The sequence below is a fragment of the Phaethon lepturus genome, unplaced genomic scaffold (assembly GCF_000687285.1).
Source record: "Phaethon lepturus isolate BGI_N335 unplaced genomic scaffold, ASM68728v1 scaffold542, whole genome shotgun sequence".
NCBI lineage: Eukaryota > Metazoa > Chordata > Aves > Phaethontiformes > Phaethontidae > Phaethon > Phaethon lepturus.
In genome coordinates, this window is record NW_010523824.1 from 16,813 (window position 1) to 36,112 (window position 19,300).

The 19,300-nt window shown below is 37.0% G+C and overlaps 1 protein-coding gene across 2 annotated transcripts in view; it reads right to left on the bottom strand.

The window, feature by feature from the left end:
- Window positions 1-129: 129 nt before the first annotated feature.
- Window positions 130-19,300, bottom strand: part of CPT1A (carnitine palmitoyltransferase 1A (liver)) — a 31,308-nt gene continuing 12,137 nt past the window's right edge. The window contains exons 9-18 of one of the 2 annotated variants that reach the window (XM_010282215.1): window positions 17,898-18,093; window positions 16,582-16,770; window positions 15,435-15,540; window positions 13,436-13,552; window positions 12,439-12,603; window positions 10,994-11,128; window positions 5,812-5,964; window positions 4,644-4,748; window positions 1,942-2,034; window positions 130-441 (exon numbers count right to left, since the gene is read on the bottom strand). In XM_010282215.1, coding sequence (XP_010280517.1) covers window positions 355-441; window positions 1,942-2,034; window positions 4,644-4,748; window positions 5,812-5,964; window positions 10,994-11,128; window positions 12,439-12,603; window positions 13,436-13,552; window positions 15,435-15,540; window positions 16,582-16,770; window positions 17,898-18,093 — 1,346 coding nt within the window. In that variant the 3' untranslated portion in view covers window positions 130-354. The remainder of the gene's footprint in view (window positions 442-1,941; window positions 2,035-4,643; window positions 4,749-5,811; window positions 5,965-10,993; window positions 11,129-12,438; window positions 12,604-13,435; window positions 13,553-15,434; window positions 15,541-16,581; window positions 16,771-17,897; window positions 18,094-19,300) is intronic. The other variant, XM_010282217.1, reaches the window with a different exon arrangement.

The window sequence follows — 19,300 nt, forward strand, 5'->3', positions numbered from 1 at the left end:
TGATTCTGGAATACAAGTAGATTAATTTTAAGTAAAAAAAGGGCAAGTGTATACAAATTAAGAGAAAACTGCAGGAGTTAGAATATACACGACTTCATGCAATGAATGATACTATACTTCATCCCTAGAAACATACAAGATTTCAAAAGTCATCCTTTGTGGAAACAAACTCTTCCAAACTACTGAAAAACAATAATGAAATATTTGATACACTGCTAAGATTTTCATAGATGATCAAGATGATGTTGACTCAGTTTCTTTGCCACCGGTTGTTTGACAAACCTTGCCCTCATTCACTGTTCAGAAGAGTTCTCATCCCAACAACAGGAGATGGCTTAGTGCCAATAAGGCAAATCACTTGGTACAGTTTTTAGTAAGGTTAAATAAACCCATGATGTCAACCATTGCTTTTTGGATGTTTTTTCCAAAACGATGAGAATCCTTAAAAAACAAACAAAAAAAACACAAAGACTTGTACTTTCAATCAACAATTATCTTTTAGGCAAAAGAAGAAACCTTTTAACATTTTGTAATTTTGGAGCTTACGGAATTAGGGCATGTATTTTACCATAAAATGGGGAACTTAAGCCACAGAAATTTTAATGCTATACAAATTAATCCAGGTTTATGTTATTACTGACTAATGAGTTCTTCATTATGCATTTACTTTCCTACAGACAGAATGGAAATCATCTCCTCCTGAAATCATATGCATCTATAGCTTTCTGTTAGTTTAAAATAGGTGGGGTTTGGTTTTTTTTTTATACAAGATATTGCAAAAGCTGATTTACAGAACACAACAGAATATTCAGAAAGTGTATGACTAATGATCTAGGAGTACTGAAAGAGTAGAAAAACATTTTGTATTTGAGTTCCTATCAGAATCATGAATCTTTTGCCATTGAAAAATTACATAAAATACTGAAAATGAAAATCACAACTATCTAAATGTAAACAAACTATGAACTTGTTTTGTTTATTCTAACTGTCAGGTGAATGGTGCAAGGAAGAAATCAAGTATATTAATACAAATTATTAGCTACATTACAGGACCTACTACAAAGACCCTACTGGTATCAAGGTCACACACATGAAAGGCTGCCTTTGCTGTATGGACCTTTGAATCGACTAATAAGAAAAAATACAGGGAAATTTGAAGTACAAGCTAACAGGCATCTGAAGATTTGAACTATGAAAAAACAAAGTTGTATTTCCTAATCTTTAATGATTAACCAAAGGCATCAAGATCTCTGGGACAAGTTAAGATCAAAATGGGAAAACTAGTTCAGCTATGTAATCCTAAAAAAATTCTGCATGTTTATTAAAGTCATAAAAATCTGAAGGGAAAGGGTGAATTGAAGCTCACTCAAAGCAGGCCTCTGCAACAGTAGGATAATGAATAGATGACGTCTACCGACATTCTAATAACGGGTGTTATTCTAATAAATTTTTGATTATGTTTCTTAAGCATACATTACAACTTCTGAGCCAACTTCTTTCAGTATTATTTAAACCAAGAAGGTCTACAGAATAGGGAGCATACATTTTACTCTGTCTTTACAAGTGCAGCCAGAGACAAGTCAAAGCAAAACTGTAATAACAAAAAACAGGAAACACCCATCTTACTGTTTATGGGACAGATATGAGTAATTTTACACATGTGTAATTCCCTGGAACTCACATAAAGATGACCTTGGGCCATATGCTTTCTTTATGCTTGAAATCGTAAGTGAAATAGAATACAGTTTTCTTTGTCCATAAAGCTATTAAATTTATAGAAGAGACAAAAAAACCAGCAAAACACCATATGTTGAGAAAGAAAAAACACATTATAACTGTGTGTTGCAAGTCCTACTAATTTTTTTAGACAACAAATAGAACAGTTTTATAAGCAGGTATCAGAACAGATTTATTAAACCATAGGAAAGGACTAACCCTTACCGTCTCAGAACAAGATATTTTGCTGGAGACATGAAAATGGATGGAATTTTCATCCAAGATAATATAAGAAACACCATAACCATCATCAGCGACCTAGATGAAGAAAGAAGAGAAAAACAAGTTCTAAACTACTTTTTTTCCTTCCATTCCTAAATTATCTTATACATAGTTACACAATTCTTACTGTGCAGTGTGTGATTTCTCCTCAAGCAAAAATTAATCTTCCACATTTAATGCATCATTTCTGAAGACTGATACTACTTAAGTTCAAGCTTAAGTTCTAGCTTCATCTGAAGCACATGGAATGAAATTTTGCTGAATATATGTTGTAGTATTTCCCAGCTTTAGTATTTTGAAATAGAGTACTTGTTCAAAGACCTCCTCCTATCAAGATCTGGCTCTAAGCAGATTCACTGCTTAAGTAGAAAGGAATAAAAATAGTTCAGTTGTACATCTAAACATCCTGTTTCATGGGATCACTCTGCAGATGTAAACAAATACAGTATATAAATATATACACGAGTATACAAGCCTTGTATTCATAGAGTAGTTTGGTTGGAAGGGACCTTTTAAGGTCATCTAGTCCAACCTCCCTGCAATGAGCAGGCACATCTTCAACTAGATCACGTTGCTCAGAGCCCCGTTCAACCTGACCTGGAACATTTCCAGGGGTGGGTATCTACCACCTCTCTGGGCAATCTGTGCCAGTGTTTCACCTCCCTCATTGTGAAAAATGTCTTCCTTATATCTAGTCTGAATCTACCCTCTTTTAGTCTAAAACCATTACTCCTTTTCCTATCACAAAAGGCCCTTTCTTATAAGCCCCCTTCAAGTATGGGCAGGCTGCGATAAGGTCTCCCTGAAGCCTTCTCTTCTCCAGGCTGAGCAACCCGAACTCTCTCAGCCTTTCTTCATAGGAGAGGTGTTCCATCTCTCTGATCATTTTCATGGCCCTCCTCTGGACCCAATCCAACAGGTCCATGTCTTTCCTGTGCTGAGGGCTCCAGAGCTGGATGCAGTACTCCAGGTGGGGTCTCACCAGAGCGGAGTAGAGAGGCAGAGTCACCTCCCTTGACCTGCTGGCCACACTTCCTTTGATGTGGCCCAGGATGAAAACTTGCCCAAAGGAAAGTCATCTGACTGTACAGCAAAGATCTGATGCTGAACACCCATATGATGAGCAGAGCTCTGGTCCCATTTTAACATTAGCAGCATTAACTGTCCCAAGTTTCAGCTTGATGTTATAAAGTATGCCTAGTAAACACAGACTATCCTGCTGCCACCCTCCTTCCTCTCTTTCCTAACTCAAAGGATTACAGCCTTCAAAGCTCTTTCCTGCCACTGCTGTTAAGCAGCCTGGTAGTCTTCCCTCCATTAGTGCTACAGGGTTATATTCTACAGAATGCGTAAAAAACCCCAAGTAAACCAACAAACAACACACACACATGGACAGTCTCATGTACTGAATCTCCAGGCTACTTCAGCAAACTAAAGCACATTTTTTTTAAGTATACAAGAAATGATGAGGGGAAATGTAAGCAGGGTTATTTGGAAAGGCAGACAACTGAAGGAACAAAATTAAAGGAATGAAAAAATAGTAAGAAGGGAGTTAATGTAGCATTATCAAAAAAAAAAAAAAGGAAGTTAGTGCTAGAAATTCTTGCAGCCAAAACCCTATTTTATTGCCAGACCTCACCTTTCTGGGAATTCTAAATACTGACTTTATAATCTGCTGGAGCAAGCCAGTTTCTCATGAATAAGCAGCATTGCAATAGCTATGCTTTCTTGATACTACAATTTAAACTTATTCCAACTTCAAGAACTCCTGAAAGCTGTATCAGAAACATGAATAAATAAATTAAAACAAAACAAAACAACACAAATCCCCAACTTCTAGCTTGACAAAACAAGCAAAATACACTGTACTTTTCATCCTAATTTCTATGTGGCAAAGAGAAGTTCTGTGATCCCTCTCATTGTTCTTTCAATAGAAATACTTTTTGAAAACAGATTAATCTAGTCTATAGCCCCATAAAGTCTACTTAACAGATCTCCTTAGCAACAATATCATCATCAATGGCCATGTTCAAATTCTGGTAAAATGCTACAGCAAGTCAGAAGCTTGTAAAATCTCTAACAATCCACTAGTTTCTTGAAAGTCTACAGAAGCTGTAGAATATGGTTTTATTCTTGACTTAGCCATTATATTCACACTTAGAAGGGCAAGCAGAACAGTTTGAGTAGCTTAATTTGGAGGAAAGCATGAATGCATTTTTAATTAATCAGGAAATATAAAGAACAAGTCAAGTATAATTACTTTTACAAATCCTAACCTTAAAATCTAGTTTAAGTAATAAGGCATTTGTCACGGTAATAATAGCCTGATGTACAGAAGCTCTGGGCATACATAATGTGATAGAAGTCCACACTTTATCAGATCTCTCTGCCATGAAGCCTTGTACCACATTTGAGAACTGAGTATTTCCTTAAGAATAATCCGTTCTTGTAGTGCGATATGAGAAAAAGGTGATGAAGATTTTCCTGAGCACATCCACATCATGGGAAAACATTAAAAACACATTTAAAAGCATGAGTTGTATCTATGATGTGCAACATTAAGGCATTACAGATTCAAAATTTTTACATTGGCATATTCAAAATAAATCTGTTTTTAAAGGGGCACTTGTATTTAGCAAACATACCGGTCCAAATCCGCCACCACAGGATAACATCTCAGGGTTCTTCTTTAGATCAATGTGTTGCTGTGGTGTCTGACTTGTTGACAGCCTCCAAGGCTCTGACAAAACCTTTTTTAGATATGAAAGAGATGCAAACAAGTATAACACACTGTTTAAGAACATGCAACTTCCTCAAAAACTAGTCAAGGTAAGTTAGCAAGCACCAAATAAAGCAATATTAACGATAACTCCAGTTCCCATTTCAATAGAATGAACAATTAAAAAGGTTAAAAGAAACAGCTAAACTTGCCCTGATATGCAGACTATTAACATATGAGGTCATGATGTCAATTCCTCAAAGAGAATAAAAGTTCCTTCAACCGAAATGCTATTTCAAAACAGATTAATCTGGTCTATAGCCTGGTAAATTCTGCATAACAGGTCTTGTTAACAAGATCATTAATGGCCATATTCAATTCTCAGTAAGATACTACATCACATTAGAAGCTTGTAAAATCTCTAACAATACACATGTATCTTGAAAGTCTTAAGAAGCTGTAGAAAGTTGTTTTATTCTTGCCTTAGCCACTACTCACATTTAGGAGGGCAAGCAGACAAATGTGAGTAGCTTAATTTGGAGTCAAGCTGGAACACATTTTTTATTAATCAGAAAACACGAACAAGTGCAATATAATTACATTTATAAAACCCAACCTTAAAATCTGCTTTAAGTAATAAAGCATTTGTCACAGTAATGACATTGACATGAACTTTGTGCATTTAAAAAAAAAAGCAATATACAGCTCCTTTAACTCACAGTAACTTAAAAGAAAGTGATTTTGTCACAGTTCCAAAAGAACATTCTTGAGAGAAAACACACAGCCTCTTTTGTGCTGCCTTGAAAATACGTAAAAACCACAAGCAACCAATATTTTTTTGGTAATACTGACTATGTCTTTCTTGCAATTCTTAATAACATCTATTACACTACAAAGCTCACAGAAAGCATTACTATAGGTCTAGTGTATAGAGAGAAAAATGAAACTAACTTGTAACCTACCAGCAGATGTTAATGAATGCTAGCTAAACTCTTACCTTTTTTCTTAGGAAAACCAGAGTTCTACAAGTATGTAAGTAGATACCACAAAACACTAAGTAAACTATAATTAAGCTATCAGTAAAAGTGACTTACTTCCTTAAGGAAAGGAGAATCTACAGCAAGGTACTTGGACACAACATAAAGGCAGAACAGATGGCGATCAATGCCAGCACCAGTCATGGCGAGACGATATAAGTGCTGATGTTTGGTAGCAGCAAGCCGAAAGAACTTAAGCTTATTTTCATTCTAACAATGAAAAAGAGATGAAGAAAAATCAGTTAAGTGAACTGGGTTGAGGATCTATGTGCAGAAACTAAGTTAGAACAATGGTTCTCAAGCCTAGAGAACTTAAGGGTCAAGTACAAGACAATGCATGCAACTGACACTAAATACTACTAGCCTCTGGCTTTTCAACTTTGTGTATTCAAGTTCAGGTATTAGCAAGTGTCAACTATTACTTGCTATAAACTGTGCGTAAAGAAAACAAATCTGTATTTTAAGTGTGATCTAACCCCAGAATCAAACATGATTACAACTCAGGTTTACTACATTATTGTATATTTAATTTCCAGAAACATTGGTCTTAAAAAGTTATAGAAAAGCAAATCTCAAAATGATTTAAGAAACACTGGAACTGCAACAGCCATTTTAGAGGGTAAACAGACAACACAATGTATTGGGGTCCATGAATGCTAGTAATTTTTTAAAAGCCTTCTCTTAAGTACTCAGGAACAGGTAATTCCAAAGCGTCTGAAGTCAAGCAAGCAGGCAGAAGGCCTGCTTGGCTGAGCAGGGATCTTTGTTTAGAACTTAGGTGGAAAAGGACAAAGTATGGATATTGGAAGCAGAGAGGCAACATGGGAGGACTACAGAGATGCTGTTCACCAATGCAGTGAGAAAATTTGTGCAGCCAAAGCTTGATTTGAGTTCAAGCTGGCTAGTACTTTGAAGGACAACAAAAAGGGCTCTTTAAAATATGTTAACAGCAAAAGGAGGCAATGATATCAGAGATGATAACATTGCTCCCTTACTTGAGGTTGGTCACCTTACAAATAGACATAAACAAAGCAGAGAGGTTTAATGCCTTCTTCATCTTTGTCTTTAACACCGGTAATGGGCCCTGAGACCCCCGGAGCCCTGTGTTGGAAGGCTGTGACTGAGGGGATGATAAACTCTGAACTTGTTTGAGACTTGCTGCTCCAGCTGGAGGCACATAAGTCTATGAGGCCTGGTGGGATTCATCCCAGGCTGCTCAAAGAGATGGCCAATGTTGTCATGGGACCTCTCTCCATCATTTTTCAGTGGTCTTGGGAATCCGGAGAGGTCCCAGTCAACTGCAAGCTGGCAAATGTTGTTCCTAATTTTCAGGAAGGGTAAAAAGGAAGACCCTGATAACTACAGGCCTGTCAGTCTCAATGAGTGCCTGGTAAAGTCATATCGAGATGGTCATTCTGGGAGTTATTGAAAAACAAGTGAGAGACAATGTAGTCATTGCTCAGAGTCAACTTGGGTTCCCAAGGTGAAAGTCCTGTTTAACTTAGTTTCCTTTTACAACAAGGTCACCCATACAGTTGGCCAAGGGAAGCCAGTAGATGCAGGGTTTTTTGGATTTTAGTGAAGATTTGGATAACAGTCTCTCACAGCATTCTTCTGGACAAAATGTCCAGCATACAGCTGGATAAGTCCACAACAAAGGGAGTGAGCAACTGGCTGATGGCTTGGCCTCCAAGAGTTATAATAAATGGGGTTACATCAGGCTGGCAGCCAGTCACCAGTGGGGCTCCCCAGGGCTCAATTTTAGGGCCAGTGCTCTCTAATGTTTTTATAAAGGATCAGCACACAGGAATCAAATGTACATTAAGTAAGTTTGCTGATGGTACTAAGTTAGGAAGAGCTGTGGACTCCTCCAAGGTTAGAGGCCTTACGGAGAGATCTGGATAGACTAGGGAGCTGGGCAATCACTAACCCCATGAAATTGAACAGGAGCAAGTGCCAGATCCTGCGCCTGGATTGGGGTAATCTTGGTTATACATGAAAGCTGGTGGACGTGAGCCTGGAGAGCAGAGGGCAAGACTTATGAGGAGCAGCTGAAGTTACTTGGTTTGTTCAGCTTAGAGAAGGCCGAGGGGTGACATCATTGCAGTCTACAGCTTCCTCAAGAGGAGCAGCCAAGGGGGAGGTGCTGATCTCCTCTCTCAGGTGACCAGCAATAGGACACAAGGAAATGCAATGAAGCTGCATCGAGGGAAGTTCAGATTGGACAATAGGAAAAGGTTCTTCACTGAGAGAGTGGTCAGTCATTGGAACAGGCTCCCCAGGGAAACGGTCAGGGCGCTAAGCTTGCCTGAGTTCAAGGAGCATCTGGATGATGCTCTTAGTCATATGGTTTAGTTTTAGGCAGTCCTGTGAGGGGCAGGGCGTTGGACTCAATGATTCTTATGGGTCCCTTCCAACCTGAGATATTCTGTGATTCTATGAACATTGGATGGATGTTGCAAGGGCTGAAAGAAAGCGTCAGTTCAAAACACAGATAGCCAATCTGTTAAGATTTTTATAATGTGGAATACAACACACTGAATATATGGCAACCTGTCCCTTCTTATCTCCAGCATCAGGGCATTTTACACCACTTATTAGAGAAGGCCGAGGGGTGACATCATTGCAGTCTACAGCTTCCTCAAGAGGAGCAGCCAAGGGGGAGGTGCTGATCTCCTCTCTCAGGTGACCAGCAATAGGACACAAGGAAATGCAATGAAGCTGCATCGAGGGAAGTTCAGATTGGACAATAGGAAAAGGTTCTTCACTGAGAGAGTGGTCAGTCATTGGAACAGGCTCCCCAGGGAAACGGTCAGGGCGCTAAGCTTGCCTGAGTTCAAGGAGCATCTGGATGATGCTCTTAGTCATATGGTTTAGTTTTAGGCAGTCCTGTGAGGGGCAGGGCGTTGGACTCAATGATTCTTATGGGTCCCTTCCAACCTGAGATATTCTGTGATTCTATGAACATTGGATGGATGTTGCAAGGGCTGAAAGAAAGCGTCAGTTCAAAACACAGATAGCCAATCTGTTAAGATTTTTATAATGTGGAATACAACACACTGAATATATGGCAACCTGTCCCTTCTTATCTCCAGCATCAGGGCATTTTACACCACTTATTTGAGACACAGTGAGCAGCCTATTTGCCTCCAGCAGGAGAAACTAATAAATCATTTGTAGTTATGCTAAGCATGCCTACCATTGGCATTCAGGAGTAAAGATTTGTGGATAGTCCATGGAAAATACAAGTGCTCAGGAAAAATTCTAAAGAAAAACCCAGAGAAAAGCAGAAGCAAGCAGTAAAGGCAGAAAAGTATTTTTAAAATAATATATAAATGTATATAATAAAATATTCATGACACATAAAAACTAAAAATTGCATTATGAAGGCATGGTTCCTCTGCTCTGCAGCTGATCATTCCAGATGAAGGGCAGTAATGAATCAACAAAACTGAAAAAGAATCATGTTTGTTGTAACCATTAAAAAAACCAAAAGTGTGCAGAATGACATCTGCTATATATGGTCTTGCCATGTATGGGCTACCTTATTCCTTTGACAAAAATGCAGATATTAGGACTATTACATCTCTGCAGTTAACATCAGAATTAACAACTACATCAAAATTACTTTCTATACACAGGGTAGTTGTACACTAGCTGTGCCATACAGTTATGTATGACATGTTGACATGACTGGATTTCCAGACTTGCACTGGTTTGATCACAGCTCCCAGCACAGCACATTGAGAAATACAGGGGGATTTTACCTACACAGAACTTCCAGGAAAAGGAAGGAGAAAAAAGTTTTACTCTCTATGCATCTATTTTCTTGCAGTAACATTTATTCAGAGAATCATGGGGATAGAAAGAACCTGAACCATTTACCTACTTAGACTTCTCTGCCCTAAGATCTGATCAATGAAAACTCTTTCCTGAAGGACCATTATGTAACTTTTAAAGATTTTCAAACTGAGAAAACAACCTCCCCAAGTAATTATTTTCAGGCTTCTCACATTTCTCTCCTTACTCCTTAATCCTTACTAGCAGAAAATGCTTCCCTAATGTGTTTCTGAAATTTAACACCATTACTTCTTGGGACAGAGAACAGATGTTGCCATCATCTCTGCATCAGACTGTTTATCCTCTTGAGCACAACCTGGCTCCCTACCTCTTCCACAGTGTTCTCTCTTCTTTAGACTAGGCAAGAATAATTCAGTACAAACTCTCCTCATAGATCCTCTTCAGAGGTTTCTAACCATCTTTCTTGCTCTCCTTTAGACTCTTCTCCAATTCATCCATACCTCAGGTGTGGTGTCCAAAACTGGACACACCACTCAGTTAAAGCTGTACTAGAAAAAACGTGCAGAAACAAAAGACTACTAAAAATAAAGTGCAAGATTAACTAAAGTGAGGGCTCAGTTTCTCCTAATGGCAATGTGCTATGTCAGTGTTCAGTTACTGTTATTATAGTCCTAGAACTTTTTCATTAGAACTCCTACCCATGCAGCTGTTACTCAGGCCTAGATGTACCTTGAGTACATTCCTATCTAACAAAAGCCTCTTTTTCAGGTCAAGTTTTTATTGACTCTGAAGAACTGGAAATCCCCTTCAGCTTAGCAAAACCTGCAAATGTAATGATTTATTTCATCAACTGTATCCATGAAAATTGTGACTAGCAGTGGATTAAAGACCAAAAAAAAGCCCTCGACGATCATCCTCCACCATTGCATTTTGACAGCAAACATTTTAGCCAGTATTGTCCAAATTTTCCAAACCAAGAAGTTTTCCCCTAGACTATGCTTGCTTTGTCTGCTAATCAGAACATCACAAGAAAGATTAAAAAGCCCACTGAAATCAACATTATAAGAGCAACTACTTATTTCCTGTGAGTAATACTTGCTTTCCTGTCAGAAAGGAAAGCCCAACTGGTATGAGATTACCTGTTGTACAAATCTATGTTTGAGTTTTACAAGTCACAAAAATTTCACAAGTCATTTCAGTTTTCTGGAGTTCAGGAACTGTAACAATTGGCATATTTGGCTAAGTTACTGACATTCTCTTTTGGTATAGCCTTGAATTTCTGCCATATTGACAGAAAATTACCCTATGCTGCACTTCCTTCCTAAAACACAAAGGCATCACTCTAAGTGTTTAAAAACTATTTGGGAACTCATACAGACACCTAGCGATAATTCATGTTCCTCAGGGACTGTATAAGGCAACAACACCGTGAACTTACACTTTCAGTTGGGTCTTCCATGATTCGAACAAAATTACATGATTCAACAGTACACGAACGAACAGTTTCAGTCCTGCCTTCTCTGAACAAGCGTGTCATAGAGGCTTCATACGTTAAAGAAAATTTTCCCATGTCCTTGAAAAGGGAAAAATAAGAACTTTAAAGGTTTAGCCAGACTTAGCCCCTCTTTCATAATCAACAGTTCAAGGTAAGCACACAGGATATGAGTTTAATTTGTGGAGTGATTCAGCTTTAAGTTTTTAGTAGCCCATCATTAGCAGTCTTACCCAAAGATAATAAAGGCACAAGTAAGATTAGTAGCACAATTTCATAAATACTAATAGAACAACCAAACTAGCAAGGACTACCCTCTGTGTTTTATATTCGGTCGTCTTCAGTTTATAAGAAAAGCTGATTTAAAGGCTATCAAAAACCTATTTGACAGTTCAGTGGTTTCCTAATTAACACAGCTGTGGTAAGTAATTGAGAAAACTGTAAAATCCTTAAAAGTATTTTCAGTTAAAAGTTTAATAGCATGGAGATGTATGCCAGTGTGGGGATTTTCAAGAATGTGAGAACTGAAAACAGTTTGCAAAATCCAGGAAGTATGGCTTCTGTATTTCCTGTAGATGTAGACAATCTACAGATTAAAAGTTGCTAAATGATAAAAGTTTATCTAACACATGTTAGCAATTCTACCTGTCTAAAATATACATCAGAACAGATTGTGAAAATTTGTTCAGTTTTAGATTAAGAGGACGGGTAAGAGAGGTGCATGCGTAATCAAACTATTTGCCATGTAGCTACACTGCCCAATGGTAAGAAAGACTGTAAGTGCTGATAGCAGCCAGAAAACTCAGATGCTTTGAAAAACCAGTTGAAATTACATTAAAAAAAGAAAAAAAAAAAAAGGACAAAACATTACCTTAACAGTGACAACTAGAAAGCAAAAGGAAAAACATGCATGCTGCTACACCGGTGTTTTCTGAAAGCACGTTATAAAGAAGGTGAACTAACAAAAGAAAATATAGGAAGGAATTTCCATTAATCCTCTTAAGGAGTGTCCACAACTACTGAATTAAGGGTGACTCCACACTAAAAGATATATGTTACATTGTTTAGATTATAACATTTTTTAGCTTATAAACACAGCTACTAGAGGTTTCATATCTACTTCTTTCAAGTCCAAAATGCCTAGGGATAGACCAACTAAGCAGAAGAGAAAAATTTGCACAAGTGTCAATATGCCAACATTTGGACAATTAATTTCGAGCTATTAATCTGTTTAGGGTTTGTACCAATTTCCATTTAATGTCTTTAATAACGCTGCACACACAGTGCAAGATTACTCTAAAGTACTTTACACAGTCACATGTTTTAATCACAAGCATGCTATAACCAATTTAATGAGATTCTATAAGCCAGAAACAGTCTATTCTTCTTACCCGATAGTGAGCAAGCTGCAGGGCAAGTTGCACGAAGGCATCAGGGCTGGTTTTTGCTTTCTTTATTAGTCCCTTCCCAAAAGCATCAAAGAAAAATGAATGGAAGTCCACATCATCTGCCAGAGCTACGGCAGTGCTCAGAGACCTCTCAATCACTTCTTGACACTAAAATAAATTAATAAATAAATAAAATAAATATGCATATGCACACATATGCATGTGCACATGTTCAATGGTCAATGTGTTTGATGTTGAAAAAGTGCAAATATTTTTAACTGATAAATAAATGCTGCCTTTATGCATGCCAGGAAGGGAAAAAGAGAAGATGCTACCTTTGCCAAGAAGTTAATATTTAAAAAGCTAATAAAAAAAGCAAATACACATCTGGAGTCCAAAAATTACACTTTAAAAAAACACCAGCATTGAGACTGTTCAGATCACTAGAACATAAAAGATGACCCACAGAGATGGGCTTCTAATCTGCCATACATACTTAATTAAACATATCACCAACCATTACATTTTTATTCAAAATTAAAATACAATAGGTGATGGCAGTTTTTCTTTAACTCAGGGAAAAAAAAGACAACAACCAAACCTTTAGACGTATACAGAATTTTGAACACAGCCAATCTCAAGGAACTATTACACAAGAGCATTTGTTGTAACAATAGTAATAAAACCTCAGCAACTTAAACTTCATTTTAATACAGTTACTATTTCAAATAGGTGGCCACTTATTTTTAGCATGTTGCCACCAAGAAAGTTTCTAGTAAAAAGTTGACATTTCCTTGGCCAGAATTTTTAGAGAGTGATGTTAAAAACCCCTGATATCTTTTTAAGTAAACTGAGTAATGTCCACATGTGAAATACACATCTTACAGGACTCAAAGGAATTTGAAGCTGATTTCCTGACCAGTCAAATCATTTAAGTAATTACTGATAACCCTATAAAAGAGGAACTCCTTCCTCAAAACACTAGCTGTTCTGTACTTACTTCTTCTGGAATTTCCCACTGTAGTTTGGTAGGAATAGGAATAGTGTGATTGGTATCTCCTTTGCAATGCCCATCTTCTGAATAGCCCAGTTCAAGATACTCAGTTGCCATTGCATTCTGCAAAGAATGATACTTCTTCAGAATTGCAACACATTACATGCTGCTGTAATTAGCATAAATTAGGATTTCATTGTGAAATCAACATAATCCATTTTCGGTACATAGTGAAATACAATGTACAATCCATTCCCAAATACCGAAAACAGCTGCAAGTGAAGCCACCTGTTTTACCTCTTGTTTTAAGGCATTTTTACTTGTGTTCTGAGTGGGAAAAATGCCAGATATGCACAAACACCTATTCAATTACACTGGTGCATTTTGTTAAATGCTACAGAATTAATCAAAATGTTTCAATTAAAAACCCACCTCAAACTTACTAGTACTAAAAAAAGTCAGTCTTAGAGCCTTGGATTTCACAACTTTTGTTCAATTTAGATTCTAGAGAATTTCTGAAAGCTTGGTTTCTGTCAAAACTTGTTCAGCAAGAAACAGTTTATTTCAGAGTAAGTGAATATTCCTGCAAGAATCTAATAATTTAAGATTTGCATTCCACTCAAAATTGCAGTTTATTTTATACATGCATTAGAGCTTTTGGGTGAGGAGGTAGAATGTTTCCAAGATGAACAATACAATTTGAACAACAAAAAATGGTCTGACTACACAAGATTTCAAACAACTTCAATGTAAAAAAAAAAAAAAAAAAATTAAAAAAACCCAAACAGAATTATCAATAGATTTGAGTTTGCTCAATATGGAAAGAAAAAGCTTGACAAAAATCTATTGCATGTTCTACACAGAAATTTCTAATCTCTTTTAATTTAATTTTCTCACTTAGTGGTCAGAACATGCCAGAAATAAAGCATAATCCATTCTATTCTAAAAATAGAGAATCTATAAAGAGCTAACAACAGATAACTTTTTTAGGAAGTGAGATACTACTTAGTTTATTTTACTCATCTTAATTCTTAGCAGAAAATGAACCAGCTAATAGTAAGTACAGCGATACGAACTAAAGCATATAACATTCATTAAAAGAAAACAAAGTAACTCGTTTCCATTGAGCTATTCTAAACTGCACTGTCAAGTCAATCTCCAATCAGTTTGACCTTCTTTCTTCCTCGGTTAGAGGATGCATGAGGATTTTTTGGTCTTACATACATGGAAATGCTCATATAATAAAATTAGGCAATTACTTGCAGCACTAGTCAGACCTAAGACCCATCTGAACAAATACATAATGAAATCGGTACTAGCTAACATTTATGAAATAGTTTTGAGTGATTGAGTCATGTAACTGTTTATATGTTTAAGCTTCGAAAAGAAAAAAAAATCAAATAGGAATTTAAGTAACAAACTAAGCTCATGATGAATAAACCTGACAAAAAGTGCATTTATTCCATTCATTGCAAATAAATACAAGAGAGAATTTAAACAGCTTATCAATCTGAAGCTCATCAAACAATGATGAGAAGTTAAACTCAGTACATTTCCTTTAAATTTTGAAAGTAAGTGTGGGATTTTTATAGCACAAGAAAATTTAAGTGCTTCAGGAGCATGTATATACATAAAATACAATGCCGTATCAAAGAGGCAACAATCTATTGACTTACAATATTATAAATAAGTTAGATGGTGAGCTGTATCACTTTTCTATGAAGACATCTATGCTCATTAAAATGCAATAAAGACCTTTAATTTAGAGGAGTGCAACCTTTTTTTTAAGCAAGGTTGTTTTGTTTGTTGGGTTTTGTTTGGGTTTTGGGTTTTTTGGGGTTTGTTTTTGGTTTGGGTTTTTTTTTTTTTAAGTTCTATAGTTTTTGTAGACACAGGCCCATAATCACTCATCAGCAATGTGACTGCAAGGAATTGAAAGGAACTGCTGATGTTCAGGACCATATCACATTATCTTCTGCATTAACGTTTTGTACTAAACACCTACCTCCCACAGGTGTCCAACAATAGGAGCATCTGCCCACGAGTGCTCTGCATTCAGACCCACTCTACCATTTTTGAATACTATAAGAGTGAATGTTTTATCAAACCACCTACAAAAGAAATCAACATTTCTTTATATTTTTGCGCATTTCAAGAGCATTTTTATACTGTAACTTCGTCTCTCTCAAAAATTCACATTCAAATGCACTAGTTCTTGGCCTCTTTTTTCAAATAATAGTTTATTTAAATAAACAGACATAAATTTGAACCTCATGAAGTTCAACAAAGGCAAGTGCAAGGTCCTGCACCTGGGTCAGGGCAATTCCCATTATCAATAGACTGTGGGATAAATGGATTTAGCAGCCCTGCAGGGAAGGACTTGAGGTACCGGTGAATAAAAAATTGGACCTGAGCTGACAATGTGTGCTTGCAGCCCAGAAATCAAATCATATCCTGGGCTGCATAAGCAGCAGCACGGCCAGCTGGTTGAGGGGAGGCAATTCTCACCCTCTACTCTGCTCTTATGAGGCCCCATGTGGAATATTGCATCCAGTCTTACGGTTCCCAGTACAAGACAGACATGGTCCAGGAGAGGGCCATGAAAATGGTCAGAGGGCTGTAACACCTCTCCCATGAAGAAAAGCTGAGACTTAGGGTTGTTCAGTATGAAGAGGAGAAGGCTATGGGACACTTTCTTTCAGCCTTCCAATATATAAAGGTGGCTTATAAGAAAGACTTTTTGCCATGGGCAACAGTTAAAAAGTGAAAGAAGGTAGATTTAGATTTGTCATAAGGGAATGTTTGTGGTTTTTTTTTTTTTTTTTTTTTTGGGGCCAGGGGGGGGGTTAAGGCTGGGGGGGAAAAATACGTAAAAAAAAGAAATGAGGTGGGACGGTTGGATGCCCCATCATTGGAAGTGTTCAAAGTCAGGTTGGACAGGGCTTTGAGCCACCTTATGTAAGAAGTATGTCCCTTCCCATAGCAAGGAGGGTATAGACTAGATGATCTTTGAAAGTCCTTTCCAACCCAAACCATTCTGGGATTCTATTAAATGTATCAGCTTGTAAGTCATTCATTCATATGTATTAGCCACATGAATTAGTGAAATTCTAAAAAAAGAGAAGGCATTCTCCACAGAGTCAATACCGTACCTGTCATAACATCTGCCATGTATTAAGGATTTTGCGTATGCATCCAGTGACCTCACTGGATCTTCTTTCCTGTACCCTTGCTCAATGTCATCCAATGTCACAAAAAATGCTGCTTTTTCAACAGCATCTAGGGACTGTTTGTTCTTTCCATGGCTAAAAAAAGCCTGTCGAGCTTTAGCCCATGGTACTCTGCAAAAAGAATTTCATTTATGGCTAGATTATGTGAATTTGTCAATGTTTTGTCACCCTTAAGATCACTATGAGACATTTCTCCTACTTCCATCAAATTTGAAGCAGCTACTACATTTAAATTACATCAGCAGTGAAAGTTCTGAAAATACATATACAATGTAATCCTAGGAACAAATTCAACATATCACACAGGTACAAAGCTTAATTCTCAGAAAATCAAACTTTCTGTGGCATGCAATACGTATAGCATAGATCATCTACATTTATAACGGAACAAAAGAAAATATCTATTATGTAGAAGAAGAAAAAAGTAAAAATAATGAAAACAATCAGCAGATATATTAATATCCATTGTTGTAACACCTAAATCTAGGAGTCTGGACAATTGCCAATATAAAGTTCCATGGTAAATGCCTGAAACAGATCTAAGTTAGAGAAGTCCTGAGCAATGTAATTTCTGTCTGGTTGCACCATGTTTATTTATAAATTTACATGGTTTTCCCAACAAAAAAAAAATTTCAGTTTGTTTTAAAGTAGAAAGTGAGAAGAAGGAAGGACTCCTACTAAGAAAATGTATTAAAATCCAGAGCTCTTTCTCTCCCTTGACCAGAAACAACTAGACAAATTGACCTAAGTTTGTCACAATTTAATTGAATTCAGTGATCGTGCACCTAGAACCAACTGAGTACATACTGCTTTACGTTGTAGGTGCAAGTCATGAATATGAAGTAACAGTTACTGAATTCACATTCTCAGTCTTGATTTTTGAGATATTCTTTAAAATGCCAGTGAACCCCAGAGTTGATATAAAACATATAGTTCAATATGTGTAATACTGTAAAGCTTCCAATTACCAGTCTTATGATTACCACAATTAAACCAAACGTCTCCAGCTATGTATAGATAATCTGTATACAAGGTTGCCATTGCAAAATGACTTTTAACTTCATGTAGTTACAAGTGACTGAAGAGCTGTTACATGCTAGCAATACAAAAATCAGTGATCAAGGTATAATCAACTGACTGCAGGCTATTTTAAAATTCCAAAGTCAGTATTCAATTAGTATGTTATGCAACTATTTCTAAATATTAAAATTAATTTAAAAAACTAAAAACCACCATACCTATCTCCAGCAGTAAGAGCTGCTAGCTTCTCTTCACCAGCCTGAGGCTCTGAATCATCATCAAGAATTCTCTGCATCTGCTGTTCAATTTCTCGGGGTTTCAACAGTCTACCATCATGGTACAGCCACACTTTAAAGTAACGGCCCTTATGATACACAACAATGTGTTTGCTGTCTTTCACATGCTGGAGGGTATCTAGAATTGCAATCACTTATGTGAAAACAAAGCTTAAGTCTCAAAACACTTATTCACTAAATAACATCAGATGCCTACTGCATGTAATACCAGTTAGCCGCAGCTTATTTATTTCAACAAAGTAATAAATAGTGTGGAATAAACCACTCCCCTATGTTATTTCAGCACAAAGATTCCTGTATGAAACAGTCAAATACCTAGATTTGATAATCTTACATATATAGCACCACCAGTTTCCACACTGGAGGCCAATATTAAGCAACTGAATCTGTATTTCTGTATCTGAAAAGCGAGTACTAGTAGTGTAGTCTGATTAAGCAGTCAGCAAAAGAATATGCTAGATGAGTCTGAGGAAAGATACTTTTAAATCATTTGCATTCAAGTACTACACAACTCACAGTACAGTCTGTAGGGAGTCTTAAGAGAGCCCAAATTTAGTACCATAAGCTTTTGTTCACATTTGTCCTGGCAGATGCAGATTGAATACTCCATCTGTGGCCAAAAAGTGTAGCATTATGGAAGTCAGTGAAGCAGAAACTCAGGCCACAGTTTTTTCCTCACTATTATTTATATGGCTTAATTGGGATAAGCCTGAACTTTGTCATGAAGGCATTGTATCAAACCACAGATGAAGGTTTCTACAGCAGACAGGAAAAGCTCTCAATTGATGAAAACTGTTAATTTAATTCCTTCACTACCCCAGAGAACTGTTATATTCCTATGAAACTGAAAAGACCCATTACCAAGACGGGGAAGAAAGATGATATCAAAAATGAGGGCTGAGGTTAAAAGTCATGATTCTAAGAGATCTGAAAAACATTGTACCAGGAAGGAGTTCTATACTTTGGGTGATCTCAGCTATTCATAAAGTTTTGGCAGTATGCTCCATCTACCGATCAGAAGCAGTTTTATGCTAATGATGCCTTTCGCTTTCCACTTCACATTTCTGCCAAAGACAGGATGCCTGTGATAAAGTACTAAGATTGCCAGAAGTGTCACTCCAACTGTCAAGTACAATGGTTTGGGAGGAGAAACCCTACAGAGGGGGGAAAAAGAAGCAGCAAAGCAATCAGCTAGCAAGGCAACTTTTTCTGTAATTCCAACCTGAGTCAGGACACCCCAAGTATTTGTCTCATGTACATGATGTGTCCATAGAAAAAAATAAAACCTCTTGACTGTAAAAAGCAAAAGTGAGTTCATTAGTCAT